Source organism: Cherax quadricarinatus, chromosome 3 (genome assembly GCF_038502225.1).
Source record: "Cherax quadricarinatus isolate ZL_2023a chromosome 3, ASM3850222v1, whole genome shotgun sequence".
Lineage (NCBI taxonomy): Eukaryota > Metazoa > Arthropoda > Malacostraca > Decapoda > Parastacidae > Cherax > Cherax quadricarinatus.
In genome coordinates, this window is record NC_091294.1 from 79,973,111 (window position 1) to 79,994,154 (window position 21,044).

At 42.1% G+C, this 21,044-nt stretch overlaps 1 protein-coding gene across 9 annotated transcripts in view; it reads left to right on the forward strand.

The window, feature by feature from the left end:
- The window catches only part of LOC128705091 (nephrin), a 324,072-nt gene that overhangs the window by 286,038 nt on the left and 16,990 nt on the right, over positions 1 to 21,044 (forward strand). For 2 of the 9 annotated variants that reach the window (XM_070093088.1, XM_070093073.1), the window contains exon 14: positions 10,632 to 12,821. The exons of 6 other annotated variants lie outside the window; for them this stretch is intronic. Coding sequence is in view for 2 of the 3 variants with exons in the window: in XM_070093073.1 (XP_069949174.1) it covers positions 10,632 to 10,655 (24 nt within the window). In the remaining variant the exon portion in view is untranslated. Of the gene's footprint in view, positions 1 to 10,631; positions 12,822 to 21,044 lie in introns of those variants that run through there. One more of the 9 variants, XM_070093065.1, reaches the window with a different exon arrangement.

Here is a 21,044-nt window from a genome sequence, read left to right on the forward strand (position 1 = left end):
CCATTGCAGTGCCTTTCCTGTTATGTGTGCCTGATTCTTTAGCTTTTGCAGTAACCTCTTGTGAGGAACTGTGTCAAAGGCCTTCTTGCAGTCCAAGAAAATGCAGTCTATCCACCCCTCTCTCCGTTGTCTTACTTATGTCACCTTGTCATAAAACTCCAGTAGGTTTGTGAAACAGGATTTTCCATCCCTGAAACCATGCTGGTTGTCGATTATACACTTGTTTCTTTCCAGGTGCTCCACCACTCTCCTCCTGATGATCTTTTCCATGACTTTGCATACTATACATGTTAGTGATACAGGTCTGTAGTTTAATGCCTCATGTCTGTCTCCTTTTTTAAAAATTGGGATTACATTTGCCATCTTCCATACCTCAGGGAGTTGCCCAGTTTCAATGGATGTGTTGAAGATCTTTGTTAGTGGCACACACAGCATCTCTGCTCCCTCTCTAAGGACCCACAGAGAGATGTTGTCTGGTCCCACCACCTTTGAGGTGTCAAGTTCACATAGCAGCTTCTTCACCTCCTCCTTGGTTATGTGTACCTCATCCAGCACTTGTTGGTGTACCTCCCTGGTCAGATTTCCTGGAGTCCTACTGGTTTCCACTGTAAATACTTCTTTAAATCTCGTGTTGAGCTCCTCACATACCTCTCGGTCGTGTACTCACCTATTTGTACTCACCTATTTGTGGTTGCAGGGGTCGATTCACAGCTCCTGGCCCCGCCTCTTCGCGTGTGTGCGTATGTGTGTGTGTGTTTTGTTTGTGTGGTGTGTGTGTGTGTGTGTGTGTGTGTGTGTGTGTGTGTGTGTGTGTGTGTGTGTACTCACCTAATTGTGGTTGCAGGGGTCGAGACTCAGCTCCTGTCCCCCGTGTGTGTGTGTGTGTGTGTGTGTGTACTCACCTAGTTGTGGTTGCAGGGGTCGATTCATAGCTCCTGGCCCTGCCTCTTCACTGGCTGTTACTGGGTCACTCTGCTTAATGAGCTTTATCATACCTCTTCTTAAAGCTGTGTATGGATCTTGCCTCCACTACATCACTTCCCAGACTATTCCACTTCCTGACAACTCTGTGACTGAAGAAATACTTTTTAATGTCCCTGTGATTCATCTGAGTCTTCAACTTCCAACTGTGTCACCTTGTTGCTGTGTCCCATCTCTGGAACATCCTGTCTCTGTCCACCTTGTCAATTCCTCTCAGTATTTTATAAGTTATCATATCCTCCCTATCTCTCCTGTACTCCAGTGTCGTCAGGTCGATCTCCCTTAATCTTTCCTCATAGGACTTACCCCTTAGCTCTGGGACTAGTCTTGTAACAAATCTTTGCACTTTCTCTAGCTTCCTTACATGCTTGGCTAGGTGTGGGTTCCAAACTGGTGCTACATACTCCAGTATGGGCCTGACATATGTAAACAGTGTACAGGGTCCTGAACGAGTCCTTATTAAGATGTCAGAATGCTGTTCTTAGGTTTGCAAGGCGCTCATATGCTGCAGCAGTTATTTGGTTGATGTGTGCCTCCGGAGATGTGCCCGGTGTTATACTCACCCCAAGATCCTTTTCCTTGAGTGAGGTTTGACGTCTCTGGCCTCCTAGAGTGTACTTAGTCTGCTGTCTTCTTTGCCCTTCCCCAAGCTCCATGACTTTGCATTTGGTGGGGTTGAACTTCAGGAGCCAGTTGCTGGACCAGGTCTGCAGCCTCTCCAGATCCCTTTGTAATTCTGCCTGGTCCTCCTCTGATTGAATTCTTCTCATCAACTTCACATCATCTGCAAACAGGGGCATTTCGGAGTCTATTCCTTCTGTCATGTCGTTCACAAATACCAGAAACAGCACCGGTCCTAAGACTGACCCCTGTGGAATCCCGCTCGTTACAGGTGCCTCACCATGTACCATGACTCGCTGTTGTCTTCCAGACAGGTATTCCCTGATCCACTGGAGCACCTTCCCTGTTATCCCTGCCTGGTCCTCCAGCTTTTGCACTAATCTCTTGTGTGGAACTGTGTCAAATGCCTTCTTACAGTCTAAGAAAATGCAATCTACCCACTCCTCCCTCTCTTGTCTTACTGCTGTGTGTGTGTGTGTATGTGTGTGTTTTGTTTGTTTGTATGTACTCACCTAGTTGTGGTTGCAGGAGTCGATTCAGAGCTCCTGGCCCTGCCTTTTCAACTCTGTGTGCATGTGTGTGTGTTTGTGTTTTGTTTGTGTGTATGTGTGTGTGCGTGTGTTTTGTTTGTGTTTGTGTGTGTGTTTTGTGTGTTTGTGTGTGTGTTTTGTTTGTACTCGCCTGGTTGTGGTTACAGGGGTCGAGTCACAGCTCCTGGCCCTGCCTCTTCACTAGGTCACTCTTCCTGCTCCATAAGCTTTATCATAGCTTTTCTTAAAACTATGTATGGATCCTGCCTCCACTACACCACTTCCCAGATTATTCCACTTCCTGACAACTCTGTGCCTGAAGAAATACTTATTAACATCCCTGTGATTCATCTGAGTCTTCATCTTGCAATTTTGACCTCTTGTTGCTGTGTCCCATCTCTGGAACATCCTGTCTCTGTCCACCTTGTTGCTGTGTCCCATCTCTGGAACATCCTGTCTCTGTCCACCTTGTTGCTGTGTCCCATCTCTGGAACATCCTGTCTCTGTCCACCTTGTCAATTCCTCTCAGTATTTTATATGGCATTATCATATTCTTCCCTGTCCTGTCCTCCAGTATTGTCAGGTTGATTTCCATTAACGTCTCCTTGTAGGATATGCCCCTTAGCTCTGAGACTAGTCTAGCTGCAAACCTTTGCACTTTCTCTAATTTCTGTACGTTCTTGGCTAGGTGTGGGTTCCAAACTGGTGCCGCATACTCCAATATAGGCCTAACGTACACGGTGTACAGGGTCCTGAATGATTTATTTATTTTATTTATTTATTTATTTATTTAATAATTTGAACATACATACAGAGGTACAAAAAAATACAGGTAAGAGCAGCATGCCAAAGCCACTTATATGCATAGCATTACAGGCTGGCTTAAAATTAACTTAAGATTAACTAAGCAGAATACTCCATTCTACTGAATTTACAACAATGCATGCAACCATATGACCTGTCTTTGTAATACTCACTTGTGCTTTATAGTAATCTGTTTACATTAATGTTTTTCACTGATTTCATCATTGCTTAGTTAATCTTAAGTTAATTTTAAGCCAGCCCGTAATGCTATGCATAGTATAAGTGGCTTTGGCATGCTGCTCTTATCTGTATTTTTTTGTACCTCTGTATGTGTGCTCAAATTATAAATAAATAAATAAATAAATAAATGATGCAATCAGTGATAAAACATTATTGTAAACAGATAACAATTAAGCACAAATGAGTATTACAAAGACAGGTCATATGGTTGCATGCATTGCTGTACATTCAGTAGAATGGAGTATTCTGTTAGGTAGTGTATTTAAAAAATAACAAGGTTAGATTGGGTCTTAGGTTTAACATTCCTTAATGAGATGTCAGAATGCTGTTCTCAGGTTTGCCAGGCACCCATATGCTGCAGCAGTTATCTGGTTGATGTGTACCTCAGGAGATGTGCTTGGTATTATACTGACCCCAAGAACCTTTTCCTTGAGTGAGGTTTGTAGTGTCTGGCCCCCTAGATTGTACTCCATCTGTGGTCTTCTTTGCCCTTCCCCAATCTTCATAACTTTGCACTTGGTGGGGTTGAACTCTAGGAGCCAGTTTCTGGACCAGGCCTGCAGTCTGTCCAGATCCCTTTGTAGTTCTGCCTGGTCCTCATCAGATTGAATTCTTCTCATCAACTTCACATCATCTGCAAACTGGGACACTTGTGAGTCTATTCCTTCTGTCATGTCATTCACATATACCAGAAACAGACAACCAGGATCCTTGAAGAGAAGCCAGGGGTCTTAAAGACAGCCAGGGGTCTTAAAGACAGCCAGGGGTCTTGAAGATAGCAAGGGGTCTATTGGTAATCCCCCTTATGTATGCTGGGAGGCAAGATGAACAGTCTTGGTCCCCTGACACTAGAATCTTCCAGGTATAAATTATGATGTATCTCTGTCCCTGTGTTCCAAAGAGTATAGTAACATTGACACTGTAACACTGACAGTGTTACTGACATAGTAACACTGACAAAACACATTGACACAGTAACACTGAAACTGTAACACTGACACAGTAACACTGAATAAGGAGAGCAGCCGTCGTTAAGCCACAAGCAAATATGCACAGGTAAGAAGGGAGACCCAATGACAATACAAAAATAACATAGCAGCAAAAGCCAAATCTGACCCAAAGCTGTTGTACAGCCACATCAGGAGGAAAACAACAGTCAAGGACCAGGTAATCAGGCTGAGGAAGGAAGGAGGGGAGATCACAAGAAACGACTGCGAAGTACATGAGGAGCTCAACATAAGATTCAAAGAAGTGTTCACAGAGGAGATAGAAGGAACCCCAGAAAGACGGAGAGGTGGGGTTCACCATAAAGTGTTAGACACAATACATACAACCGAGGAAGAAGTGAAGAGGCTGCTAAGCAAGCTAGATACTTCAAAGGCAATGGAGCCGGATAACATCTCTCCATGGGTCCTGAGAGAGGGAGCAGAGGCGTTATGTGTGCCACTAACAACAATCTTCAACACATCTATTGAAACAGGGTGACTGCCTGAAGTATGGAAGACAGCAAATGTAGACACACATGAAGCATTAAACTACAGACCAGTGTCACTGACATGTATAGTATGCAGTCAAGGAGAAGATTATTAGAAGAGTGGTGGAGCACCTAGAAAGGAATGATCTTATCAACAACAACCAGCACAGTTTCAGGGATGGAAAATCCTGTGTCACAAACCTACTGGAATTCTATGACAGGGTGACAGCAGTAAGACAAGAGAGAGAGAGAGAGGGGGGGGAGGGGTAGATTGCATTTTCTTGGACTGTAAGAAGGCTTTTGACACAGTTCCACACAAGAGATTAGTGCATAAGCTGGAGAACCAGGCAGGTAAAACAGGGAAGGCACTGCAGTGGATTAGGGAATACCTGTCGGGAAGACATCAGAGAATCACGCTACAAGATGAAGTGTCACAGTGGGCGCCTGTGACGAGCAGGGTTCCACAGGTCAGTCCTAGGACTGGTGCTGTTTCAGGTATATGTGAACGATGTGATGGAAGGAATAGACTCAGAAGTGTCCCTGTTTGCAGATGATGTGAAGTTGATGAGAAAGCTTCAATCTGATGAGGACCAGGCAGAACTACAAAGGATTTGGACAGGCTGCAGACCTGGTCCAGAAACTGGCTCCTGGAGTTCAACCCCACCAAGTGCAAAGTCATGAAGATTGGGGAAGGGCAAAGAAGACTGCAGACAGAGTACAGTCTAGGGAGCCAGAGACAAGAAACCTCACTCAAGGAAAATGATGTTGGGATGAGTATAACACCAGGTACATCTCCTGAGGTGCACTTTAACCAAATAACTGCTGCAGCATATGGGCATCTAGTAAACATAAGAATAACATTCTGACATCTCAATAAGGAATCATTCAGGATCCTGTACAATGTGTATGTTGGACCTATATTGGAGTATGCAGCACCAGTTTGGAACCCACACCTGGTCAAGCATGTACAGAAATTAGAGAAAGTACAAAGGTTTGCAACAAGACTAGTCCTGGAGCTATGGGGCATGTCCTATGAGAAGAGGTTAAGAGAAATCAACCTGACAACACTGGAGGACAGGATAGGGGGATATGATAATGACATATAAAATACTGAAAGGAATTGACAAGGTGGACAGAGACAGGATGTTCCAGAGATGGGACACAGCAACAAGGGGTCACAGTTGGAAGTTGAAGACTCAGATGAATCACAGGGATGTTTGGAAGTATTTCTTCAGTCACAGAGTAGTCAAGAAGAGGAATAGTCTGGAAAGTGATGTAGTGGAGGCAGGATCCATACACAGCTTTAAGAACAGGTATGATAAAGCTCATGGAGCAGGAAGAATGACCTAGTTGTGACCATTGAAGAGACGGAGCCAGGAGCTGTGAATCGACACCTGCAATCACATCTAGGTGAGTACAGTAACACTGACACAGTAACACTGACACTGTAACACTGACACAGTAACACTGACACAGTAACACTGACACAGTAACACTGATACAGTAACACTGACACAGTAACACTGACACAGTAACACTGATGCAGTACAGTAACACTGACACAGTAACACTGACACAGTAACACTGACACTGTAACACTGACACTGTAACACTGACACTGTAACACTGACACTGTAACACTGACACTGTAACACTGACACAGTAACACTGACACAGTAACACTGATGCAGTACAGTAACACTGACACAGTAACACTGACACAGTAACACTGACACTGTAACACTGACACTGTAACACTGACACAGTAACACTAACACAGTAACACTGACACAGTAACACTGACACATTAAATCTGACAGTAACACTGACACAATAAAACTGACAGTAACACTGACACAATAAAACTGACAGTAACACTGACACAATAAAACTGACAGTAACACTGACACAATAAAACTGACAGTAACACTGACACAATAAAACTGACAGTAACACTGACACAGTAACACTGACACTGTAACACTGACACTGTAACACTGACACAGTAACACTGACACAGTAACACTGACACTGTAACACTGACACAGTAACACTGACACAGTAACACTGATGCAGTACAGTAACACTGACACAGTAACACTGACACAGTAACACTGACACTGTAACACTGACACTGTAACACTGACACTGTAACACTGACACAGTAACACTGACACAGTAACACTGATGCAGTACAGTAACACTGACACTGTAACACTGACACAGTAACACTGACACAGTAACACTGACACAGTAACACTGATGCAGTACAGTAACACTGACACAGTAACACTGACACAGTAACACTGACACTGTAACACTGACACTGTAACAATGACACTGTAACACTGACACAGTAACACTGACACAGTAACACTGATGCAGTACAGTAACACTGACACAGTAACACTGACACTGTAACACTGACACTGTAACACTGACACAGTAACACTGACACAGTAACACTGATGCAGTACAGTAACACTGACACAGTAACACTGACACTGTAACACTGACATTGTAACACTGACACTGTAACACTGACACAGTAACACTGACACAGTAACACTGATGCAGTACAGTAACACTGACACAGTAACACTGACACTGTAACACTGACACTGTAACACTGACACAGTAACACTGACACAGTAACACTGACACAGTAACACTGATGCAGTACAACTGATGCTGTAACACTGACACTGTAACACTGACACAGTAACACTGACACAGTAACACTGACACAGTAACACTGATGCAGTACAACTGATGCTGTAACACTGACACATTAAATCTGACAGTAACACTGACACAATAAAACTGACAGTAACACTGACACAATAAAACTGACAGTAACACTGACACATTAAATCTGACAGTAACACTGACACAATAAAACTGACAGTAACACTGACACAATAAAACTGACAGTAACACTGACACAATAAAACTGACAGTAACACTGACACAATAAAACTGACAGTAACACTGACACAATAAAACTGACAGTAACACTGACACAATAAAACTGACAGTAACACTGACACATTAAAACTGACAGTAACACTGACACAAAACTGACAGTAACACTGACACATTAAAACTGACAGTAACACTGACACAATAAAACTGACAGTAACACTGACACATTAAAACTGACAGTAACACTGACACAATAAAACTGACAGTAACACTGACACAATAAAACTGACACTAACACTGACAGTAACACTGACACAATAAAACTGACAGTAACACTGACACAATAAAACTGACAGTAACACTGACACAATAAAACTGACAGTAACACTGACACAATAAAACTGACAGTAACACTGACACAATAAAACTGACAGTAACACTGACACATTAAAACTGACAGTAACACTGACACAATAAAACTGACAGTAACACTGACACATTAAAACTGACAGTAACACTGACACATTAAAACTGACAGTAACACTGACACAATAAAACTGACAGGAACACTGACACAATAAAACTGACAGTAACACTGACACAATAAAACTGACAGTAACACTGACATTAAAACTGACAGTAACACTGACACAATAAAACTGACAGTAACACTGACACATTAAAACTGACAGTAACACTGACACAATAAAACTGACAGTAACACTGACACAATAAAACTGACAGTAACACTGACACATTAAAACTGACAGTAACACTGACACAATAAAACTGACAGTAACACTGACAGTAACACTGACACAATAAAACTGACAGTAACACTGACACATTAAAACTGACAGTAACACTGACAGTAACACTGACACATTAAAACTGACAGTAACACTGACACAATAAAACTGACAGTAACACTGACACATTAAAACTGACAGTAACACTGACACAATAAAACTGACAGTAACACTGACACAATAAAACTGACAGTAACACTGACACATTAAAACTGACAGTAACACTGACAGTAACACTGACACAATAAAACTGACAGTAACACTGACAGTAACACTGACACAATAAAACTGACAGTAACACTGACACATTAAAACTGACAGTAACACTGACAGTAACACTGACACATTAAAACTGACAGTAACATTGACACATTAAAACTGACAGTAACACTGACACAATAAAACTGACAGTAACACTGACACATTAAAACTGACAGTAACACTGACACAATAAAACTGACAGTAACACTGACACATTAAAACTGACAGTAACACTGACACAATAAAACTGACAGTAACACTGACACAATAAAACTGACAGTAACACTGACAGTAACACTGACACAATAAAACTGACAGTAACACTGACACATTAAAACTGACAGTAACACTGACAGTAACACTGACACAATAAAACTGACAGTAACACTGACACAATAAAACTGACAGTAACACTGACACATTAAAACTGACAGTAACACTGACACAATAAAACTGACAGTAACACTGACAGTAACACTGACACAATAAAACTGACAGTAACACTGACATAATAAAACTGACAGTAACACTGACACAATAAAACTGACAGTAACACTGACAGTAACACTGACACAATAAAACTGACAGTAACACTGACAGTAACACTGACACAATAAAATTGACAGTAACACTGACACAATAAAACTGACAGTAACACTGACACAATAAAACTGACAGTAACACTGACACAATAAAACTGACAGTAACACTGACACAATAAAACTGACAGTAACACTGACACAATAAAACTGACAGTAACACTGACAGTAACACTGACACAAAAAAACTGACAGTAACACTGACACAATAAAACTGACAGTAACACTGACACAATAAAATTGACAGTAACACTGACACAATAAAACTGACAGTAACACTGACAGTAACACTGACACAATAAAACTGACAGTAACATTGACACAATAAAACTGACAGTACCACTGACAGTAACACTGACAGTAACACTGACACAGTAACACTGACAGTAACACTGACACAATAAAACTGACAGTTACACTGACACATTAAAACTGACAGTAACACTGACACAGTAACACTGACAGTAACACTGACACAATAAAACTGACAGTAACACTGACACATTAAAACTGACAGTAACACTGACACAATAAAACTGACAGTAACACTGACACAATAAAACTGACAGTAACACTGACACAATAAAACTGACAGTAACACTGACACAATAAAACTGACAGTAACACTGACACAATAAAACTGACAGTAACACTGACACATTAAAACTGACAGTAACACTGACACAATAAAACTGACAGTAACACTGACACAATAAAACTGACAGTAACACTGACACAATAAAACTGACAGTAACACTGACACAATAAAACTGACAGTAACACTGACAGTAACACTGACACAATAAAACTGACAGTAACACTGACACAATAAAACTGACAGTAACACTGACACAATAAAACTGACAGTAACACTGACACAATAAAACTGACAGTAACACTGACACAATAAAACTGACAGTAACACTGACACAGTAACACTGACACTGTAACACTGACACAGTACCACTGACACAGTAACACTGACACACTAACACTGACACACTAACACTGACACACTAACACTGACACAGTAACACTGACACAGTAACACTGACACTGTAACACTGACACTGTAACACTGACACAGTAACACTGACACAGTAACACTGACACTGTAACACCGACACAGTAACACTGACACAGTAACACTGACACAGTAACACTGACACAGTAACACTGACACTGTAACACTGACACAGTAACACTGACACAGTAACACTGACACAGTAACACTGACACAGTAACACTGACACTGTAACACTGACACTGTAACACTGACACAGTAACACTGACACAGTAACACTGACACAGTAACACTGACACAGTAACACTGACACAGTAACACTGACACATTAAAACTGACAGTATATATTTCATTTTCTTTCAGTGTTGTGGTTGTTGTGACTGCTAGTTCCTGATGCTCTACTTTACACTGATCTACACTGATCTTCCCTGCTCTTCACTGATCTACACTGCTCTTCACTGATCTACACTGATCTTCACTGATCTACACTGATCTTCACTGATCTACACTGATCTTCCCTGCTCTTCACTGATCTACACTGATCTTCACTGATCTACACTGATCTTCACTGATCTACACTGATCTTCCCTGCTCTTCACTGATCTACACTGATCTTCACTGCTCTTCACTGATCTACACTGATCTTCACTGATCTTCACTGATCTACACTGATCTACACTGATCTTCCCTGTTCTTCACTGATCTACACTGATCTACACTGATCTACACTGATCTTCACTGTTCTTCACTGATCTACACTGATCTACACTGATCTTCACTGATCTTCACTGATCTACACTGATCTACACTGATCTTCCCTGTTCTTCACTGATCTACACTGATCTACACTGATCTTCACTGCTCTTCACTGATCTACACTGATCTTCACTGCTCTTCACTGATCTACACTGATCTTCACTGATCTACACTGATCTTCCCTGCTCTTCACTGATCTACACTGCTCTTCACTGATCTACACTGATCTACACTGATCTTCACTGCTCTTCACTGATCTACACTGATCTTCACTGCTCTTCACTGATCTACACTGATCTTCCCTGCTCTTCACTGATCTACACTGATCTACACTGATCTTCCCTGTTCTTCACTGATCTACACTGATCTACACTGATCTACACTGCTCTTCACTGATCTACACTGATCTTCCCTGCTCTTCACTGATCTACACTGATCTTCACTGATCTACACTGATCTACACTGATCTACACTCTCTTCACTGATCTACACTGATCTACACTGCTCTTCACTGATCTTCCCTGCTCTTCACTGATCTACACTGATCTACACTGATCTACACTGATCTTCCCTGCTCTTCACTGATCTACACTGCTCTTCACTGATCTACACTGATCTACACTGCTCTTCACTGATCTACACTGATCTACACAGATCTACACAGATCTACACTGCTCTTCACTGATCTGCACTGATCTACACTGCTCTTCACTGATCTACACTGATCTACACTGATCTACACTGCTCTTCACTGATTTACACTGATCTACACTGATCTACACTGCTCTTCACTGATCTATACTGATCTACACTGCTCTTCACTGATCTGCACTGATCTACACTGCTCTTTACTGATCTACACTGATCCACACTGATCTACACTGATCTTCACTGATCTACACTGATCTTAACTGATCTACACTGATCTACACTGATATACACTGATCTACACTGATCTTCACTGCTCTTCACTGATCTACACTGATCTACACTGATCTACACTGCTCTTCACTGATCTACACTGATCTTCACTGATCTTCACTGCTCTTCACTGATCTACAGTGCTCTTCACTGATCTGCACTGATCTACACTGCTCTTCACTGATCTACACTGATCTTCACTGCTCTTCACTGATCTACACTGATCTTCACTGCTCTTCTCTGATCTACACTGCTCTTCACTGATCTGCACTGATCTACACTGCTCTTCACTGATATACACTGATCTACACTGCTCTTCACTGATCTACACTGATCTACACTGCTCTTCACTGATCTACACTGATCTACACTGATCTACACTGCTCTTCACTGACCTACACTGCTCTTCACTGATCTACACTGATCTACACTGATCTTCACTGCTCTTCACTGATCTACACTGATCTACACTGCTCTTCACTGATCTACACTGATCTACACTGATCTTCACTGCTCTTCACTGATCTACACTGATCTACACTGATCTGCACTGCTCTTCACTGATCTACACTGATCTACACTGCTCTTCACTGATCTACACTGATCTACACTGCTCTTCACTGATATACACTGATCTACACTGATCTACCCTGCTCTTCACTGATCTACACTGCTCTTCACTGCTCTTCACTGATCTACACTGATCTACACTGCTCTTCACTGATATACACTGATCTACACTGCTCTTCACTGATCTACACTGTTCTTCACTGATCTACACTGATCTACACTGCTCTTCACTGATCTACACTGATCTTCACTGATCTACACTGATCTTCACTGATCTACACTGATCTACACTGCTCTTCACTGATCTACACTGATCTACACTGATCTACACTGATCTTCACTGATCTACACTGATCTACACTGATCTACACTGCTCTTCACTGATCTACACTGATCTACACTGCTCTTCACTGATCTACACTGCTCTTCACTGATCTACACTGATCTACACTGATCTTCACTGATCTACACTGATCTACACTGCTCTTCACTGATCTACACTGCTCTTCACTGATCTACACTGATCTACACTGATCTACACTGCTCTTCACTGATCTACACTGATCTACACTGATCTTCACTGATCTACACTGATCTACACTGATCTACACTGCTCTTCACTGATCTACACTGCTCTTCACTGATCTACACTGATCTACACTGCTCTTCACTGATCTACACTGATCTACACTGATCTACACTGCTCTTCACTGATCTACACTGCTCTTCACTGATCTACACTGATCTACACTGCTCTTCACTGATCTACACTGATCTACACTGATCTACACTGATCTACACTGCTCTTCACTGATCTACACTGATCTACACTGATCTTCACTGCTCTTCACTGATCTACACTGATCTACACTGCTCTTCACTGATCTGCACTGATCTACACTGCTCTTCACTGATCTACACTGATCTACACTGCTCTTCACTGATCTACACTGATCTACACTGATCTACACTGATCTTCACTGATCTACACTGATCTACACTGATCTACACTGATCTTCACTGCTCTTCACTTATCTACACTGATCTACACTGATCACTGCTCTTCACTGATCTACACTGATCTTCACTGCTCTTCACTGATCTACAGTGATCTACACTGATCTTCACTGCTCTTCACTGATCTACACTGATTTACACTGATCTTCACTGCTCTACACTGATTTACACTGCTCTTCGCTGCTCTACTTTGATTTACACTGATCTTCACTGCTCTACACTTATTTACACTGCTCTTCACTGCTCTGCACTGATTTACACTGATCTTCACTGCTCTACACTGATCTACACTGATCTTCACTGCTCTTCACTGATCTACACTGCTCTACACTGCTCTACACTGCTCTACACTGATTTACACTGATCTTCACTTCTCTACACTGATCTTCACTGCTCTACACTGATTTACACTGATCTTCACTGCTCTACACTGATTTACACTGATCTACACTGCTCTACACTGCTCTTCACTGCTCTACACTGATTTACACTGATCTTCACTGCTCTACACTGATCTTCACTGCTCTACACTGATTTACACTGATCTTCACTGCTCTACACTGATTTACACCGATCTTCACTGCTCTACACTGATCTTCACTGCTGTACACTGATTTACACTGATCTTCACTGCTCTACACTTATTTACACTGATCTTCACTGCTCTACACTGATTTTCACTGCTCTACACTGATTTTCACTGTTCTACACTGATCTTCACTGATTTACACTGATATTCAGTGCTCTGCACTGATCTTCACTGTTCTACACTGATCTTCTCTGCTCTACACTGATTTTCACTGCTCTACACTGGTTTTCACTGCTCTACACTGGTTTTCACTGCTCTACACTGATCTTCAGTGCTCTACACTGATTTACACTGAAATTCAGTGCTCTACACTGATCTTCACTGCTCTACACTGATTTACACTGATCTTCACTGCTCTACACTGAACTTCACTTCTCTTCACTGATCTACACTGATCTACACCGCCCTTCACTGCTGTACACTGCATTACACTGATATACACTGCTGTATACTGATGTATTGTGCGTGTTGATGTATACTTATACCTACTGCTCTATACTGATGTATACTGCTCTATACTGATGTATACTGCTAAGTACTGATGTATACTGTACTTCTACATGCTGTTATATGCTGGCATACACTAGTATACCCCAGTATACACTGATATACACCAGTATACACTGATACACACCAATATACACGTATATACAGTAGTATACACTTATATACCCCAGTATACACTTGTATACACTGATATACACCAGTATGCACTTGTGTACACTGATATACACCAGTTTACACTTGTATACTGATATTTCTTCAACATTATCTTGTCTCATGTAAGTCAACTTAGTGTTAACTAAGTTACTAACTTGTGTTTAACTAAGTTACTAACTTGTGTGTTAACTAAGTTACTAACTTGTGTGTTAACTACGTTATTAACTAGTGTGTTAACTAAGTTACAAACTTGTGTGTTAACTAAGTTACTAGTGTGTTAACTAAGTTACTAACTTGTGTGTTAACTAAGTTACTAACTTGTGTGTTAACTAAGTTACTAACTTGTGTGTTAACTAAGTTACTAACTTGTGTGTTAACCAAGTTATTACCTTGTTTACCTAGAGTTTACCTGGAGAGAGTTCTGGGGTCATCGCCCCCGCAGCCCGGTCTGGGACCAGGCCTCCTGGTGGATCAGAGCCTGATCAACCAGGCTGTTGCTGCTGGCTGCACGCAAAGGAACGTACGAGCCACAGCCCGGCTGGTCAGGAACCGACTTTAGGTGCTTGTCCAGTGCCAGCTTGAAGACTGCTAGGGGTCTGTTGGCAATCCCCCTTATGTATGCTGGGAGGCAGTTGAACAGTCTCAGGCCCCTGACACTTATTGTATGGTCTCTTAACGTGCTAGTGACACCCCTGCTTTTCATTGGGGGGATGTTGCATCGTCTGCCAAGTCTTTTGCTTTCGTAGTGAGTGATTTTCGTGTGCAAGTTCGGTACTAGTCCCTCTAGGATTTTCCAGGTGTATATAATCATGTATCTCTCCCTCCTGCGTTCCAGGGAATACAGGTTTAGGAACCTCAAGCGCTCCCAGTAATTGAGGTGTTTTATCTCCGTTATGCGCGCCGTGAAGGTTCTCTGTACATTTTCTAGGTCAGCAATTTCACCTGCCTTGAAAGGTGCTGTTAGTGTGCAGCAATATTCCAGCCTAGATAGAACAAGTGACCTGAAGAGTGTCATCATGGGCTTGGCATCCCTAGTTTTGAAGGTTCTCATTATCCATCCTGTCATTTTTCTAGCAGATGCGATTGATACAATGTTATGGTCCTTGAAGGGGAGATCCTCCGACATGATCACTCCCAGGTCTTTGACGTTGGTGTTATGCTCTATTTTGTGTGTTAACTAAGTTACTAACCTGTGTGTTAATTAAGTTACTAACTTGTGTGTTAGCTAAGTTATTAACACACAAGTTAGTAACTTAGTTAAGACACTAGTAACTTAGTGTTAACTAAGTTACTAGTGTGTTAACTAAGTTACTAACTTGTGTGCTAACAAATTTTGTAACTCTGTGTTAACTTGGTATATTGAGTTTCTAACCTTCCTAGAAGATCCCTAGTTTAGTATTGTTATATTAGAGAGAGAGAGAGAGAGAGAGAGAGAGAGAGAGAGAGAGAGAGAGATTAGCTGTGTGGCCATAAAAGATTATCTTAAGTAAAGCATTGGTGATATGTTGGTTGTAATGTCTACCCTAAGATCACACTATCTTGTTAGTTATGGTTATCACCTGTTGTTACCTCTCACTTTTTATCATTTTCCCTCTCCTGTCTCACTACAGTGCTACAGTGTCTCACTACAGTGCTACAGTGTCTCACTACAGTGCTACAGTGTCTCACTGCAGTGCTACAGTGTCTCACTACAGTGCTACAGTGTCTCACTGCAGTGCTACAGTGTCTCACTGCAGTGCTACAGTGTCTCACTGCAGTGCTACAGTGTCTCACTACAGTGCTACAGTGTCTCACTACAGTGCTACAGTGTCTCAATACAGTGCTACAGTGCCTCACTACAGTGCTACAGTGTCTCACTACAGTGTTACAGTGTCTCACTGCAGTGCTACAGTGTCTCACTACAGTGCTACAGTGTCTCACCACAGTGCTACAGTGTCTCACTGCAGTGCTACAGTGTCTCACTGCAGTGCTACAGTGTCTCACTACAGTGCTACAGTGTCTCACTGCAGTGCTACAGTGTCTCACTACAGTGCTACAGTGTCTCACTACAGTGCTACAGTGTCTCACTACAGTGCTACAGTGTCTCACTGCAGTGCTACAGTGTCTCACTACAGTGCTACAGTGTCTCACTGCAGTGCTACAGTGTCTCACTGCAGTGCTACAGTGTCTCACTACTGTGCTACAGTGTCTCACTACAGTGCTACAGTGTCTCACTACAGTGCTACAGTGTCTCACTGCAGTGCTACAGTGTCTCACTGCAGTGCTACAGTGTCTCACTGCAGTGCTACAGTGTCTCACTGCAGTGCTACAGTGTCTCACTACTGTGCTACAGTGTCTCACTGCAGTGCTACAGTGTCTCACTCCAGTGCTACAGTGTCTCACTGCAGTGCTACAGTGTCTCACTGCAGTGCTACAGTGTCTCACTGCAGTGCTACAGTGTCTCACTACAGTGCTACAGTGTCTCACTGCAGTGCTACAGTGTCTCACTGCAGTGCTAAAGTGTCTCACTACAGTGCTACAGTGTCTCACTGCAGTGCTACAGTGTCTCACTGCAGTGCTACAGTGTCTCACTGCAGTGCTACAGTGTCTCACTGCAGTGCTACAGTGTCTCACTACAGTGCTACAGTGTCTCACTACAGTGCTACAGTGTCTCACTACAGTGCTACAGTGTCTCACTACAATGCTACAGTGTCTCACTACAGTGCTACATTGTATCACTACCGTGTCCCACTACAGTGCTACAGTGTCTAACCACAGTGCTACAATGTCTCACTACAGTGCTACAGTGTCTCACTGCAGTGCTACAGTGTCTCACTACAGTGCTACAATGTCTCACTACAGTGCTACAGTGTCTCACTACAGTGCTACAGTGTCTCGCTGCAGTGCTACAGTGTCTCACTGCAGTGCTACAGTGTCTCACTTCAGTGCTACAGTGTCTCACTACAGTGCTACAGTGTCTCACTTCAGTGCTAGAGTGTCTCACTACAGTGCAACAGTGTCTCACTACAGTGCTACAGTGTCTCACCACAGTGCTACAGTGTCTCACTACAGTGCTACAGTGTCTCACTACAGTGTTACAGCGTCTCACCACAGTGCTACAGTGTCTCACTGCAGTGCTACAGTGTCTCACTACAGTGCTACAGTGTCTTACTACAGTGCAACAGTGTCTCACTACAGTGCTACAGTGTCTCACTACAGTGTTACAGCGTCTCACCACAGTGCTACAGTGTCTCTCTACAGTGTTACAGTGTCTCACTACAGTGCTACAGTGTCTTATTACAGTGCTACAGTGTCTCACTATACTGCTACAGTGTCACACTACAGTGTCACATCACACTGTCACACTACAGTGCTAAAGTGTCACACTACAATGTCACACTAGAGTGTCACACTACAATGTCACACTACAGTGTCACACTACAATGTCACACTACAGTGTCACTACAGTGGTACAGTGTCACACTATAATGTCACACTACAGTGCTACAGTGTCACACTACAATGTCACACTACAGTGCTACAGTGTCACACCACAATGTCACACTACAGTGCTACAGTGTCACACTAGTGTCACTCTACAGTGCTACAGTGTCACACCACAATGTCACACTACAGTGCTACAGTGTCACACTACAGTGCTACAGTGTCACACTACAGTGTCACACTACAATGTCACACTACAGTGTCACACTACAGTGTCACACCACAATGTCACACTACAGTGTCACACAATGTCACATTAAAGCGCTACAGTGTCACACTACAATGTCACACTACAGTGTCACACTACAATGTCACACTACAGTGTCACACTACAGTGCTACAGTGTCACACCACAACGTCACACTACAGTGCTACAGTGTAACACTACAGTGCTACAGTGTCACACCACAATGTCACACTACAGTGCTAGTGTCACACTAGTGCTACAGTGTCACACAACAGTGCTACAGTGTCACACTACAGTGCTACAGTGTCACACTGCAATGTCACACTAGAGTGTCACGCCACAATGTCACACTACAGTGCTACAGTGTCACACTACATTTTCACACTACAATGTCACACTACAGTGTCACACTACAGTGTCACAGCACAATGTCACACTACAGTGCTACAGTGTCACACTACAGTGCTACAGTGTCACACTACAATGTCACACTACAGTGTCACACTACAATGTCACACTACAGTGTCACACCACAATGTCACACTACAGTGTCACACCACAATGTCACACTACAGTGCTACAGTGTCACACTACATTGTCACACTACAATGTCACACTACAGTGTCACACTACAGTGTCACACTACAGTGTCACACTACAGTGTCACAGCACAATGTCGCACTACAGTGCTACAGTGTCACACTACAATGTCACACTACAGTGCTACAGTGTCACACCACAATGTCACACTACAGTGCTAGTGTCACACTAGTGTCACACTACAATGTCACACTACAATGTCACACTACAGTGTCACACTACAGTGTCACAGCACAATGTCACACTACAGTGCTACAGTGTCACACCACAATGTCACACTACAGTGCTAGTGTCACACTAGTGCTACAGTGTCACACAACAGTGCTACAGTGTCACACTACAGTGCTACAGTGTCACACTGTAATGTCACACTACAGTGTCACACCACAATGTCACACTACAGTGCTACAGTGTCACACTACATTGTCACACTACAATGTCACACTACAGTGTCACACTACAGTGTCACAGCACAATGTCACACTACAGTGCTACAGTGTCACACTACAATGTCACACTACAGTGCTACAGTGTCACACTACAATGTCACACTAGTGTCACACTACAGTGTCACACTACAGTGCTACAGTGTCACACTACAGTGTCACACCACAATGTCACACTACAGTGCTACAGTGTCACAGCACAATGTCACACTACAGTGCTACAGTGTCACACTACAGTGCTACAGTGTCACACTACAATGTCACACTACAGTGTCACACTACAGTGTCACACTACAGTGTCACACTACAGTGTTACAGTGTCACACTACAGTGTCACACCACAATGTCACACTACAGTGCTACAGTGTCACTATGGAAATTACATTTACTTGGATGTAACATAAGGTACATACCAGTAAATGATAACTAAGATAATTATTATTTATCAAAGTTACATAGACAAGTAGGAATTTGGGAGACCTAGGTCACAAAAATGTCCCCCTTCGATACCTACAACTGTCATATCCACAAGTTGCTCTAGACCTATATTAATTGCAAATGAAATGTACATACACACCAGGAATTCTGGTAAAATTATTATAATTGTGGACTGTATATTAAAATTAATAAATGATTGCATGTACACATTTATATAACAGAAGGAGAATTTATAATCATAACACTCACCAATTTGTCTGGAGATTACTGTGTATAATACTCAAAAACCTCCCTCTAACTAAATTTATTATGATAATACTGGCCAGAATTACAAACATAATTTAGATAGCTTATCTGAGGTTCCTGGAGCTGTCCTGTACATTGATTTAATGGTCAAATTATGCAGAAATGCACATCCAACATTTTCGGCTCCTATTTGAGAGGTGTAAACCCAATATAACCTCTAGAGCGACAAAAATTATACACTTTACATTAACGTGTTTGTACTCCATTCAAAACACAATGGCGAGTCTCTCTGCTCATCCACGCAGGTGCCGAGCTTCCCATTTTTTATAATATAATTTTATTAAATACAATATAGGCCATCAATTTACATATAAAATACTGTATTTCCAGAAAATACATACAGTATTTTCCACACTGCGGCCGGGTGGAGTTCGTTGCTAAACGACTCAAATTGCTCATTTGGCAATGGTGGAGGACCTGGGTACATATAGGATCTGGCATCCACATGGCGACATATTACACAAGATTTAATCGCCCTTTTTACACTTTGCCGTGCTTGTGGAATCCAGAAAGTTTCCCTAATACAATTTAAGGTATCTTGCACCCAACCATGCATTACATTTTTATGGGCATTTAAAACAATTAAATTTGTTAGATGTTGAGTTTTGGGCAGTAAGATAGGGTGTTTAGCATAATCACCCAATTCAGCATTTTGTAACCTACCTCTGCGCCTAATTACATTGTTCTCTAAATACAGCCCCAATTTCTCTATTATGGATCCTTTCACAATTTTACTTTCCATCATCAATTTAATCTCATTTCCATAGATTTCTTCCTGTACCCTCTTTATCCAATATTCAAGA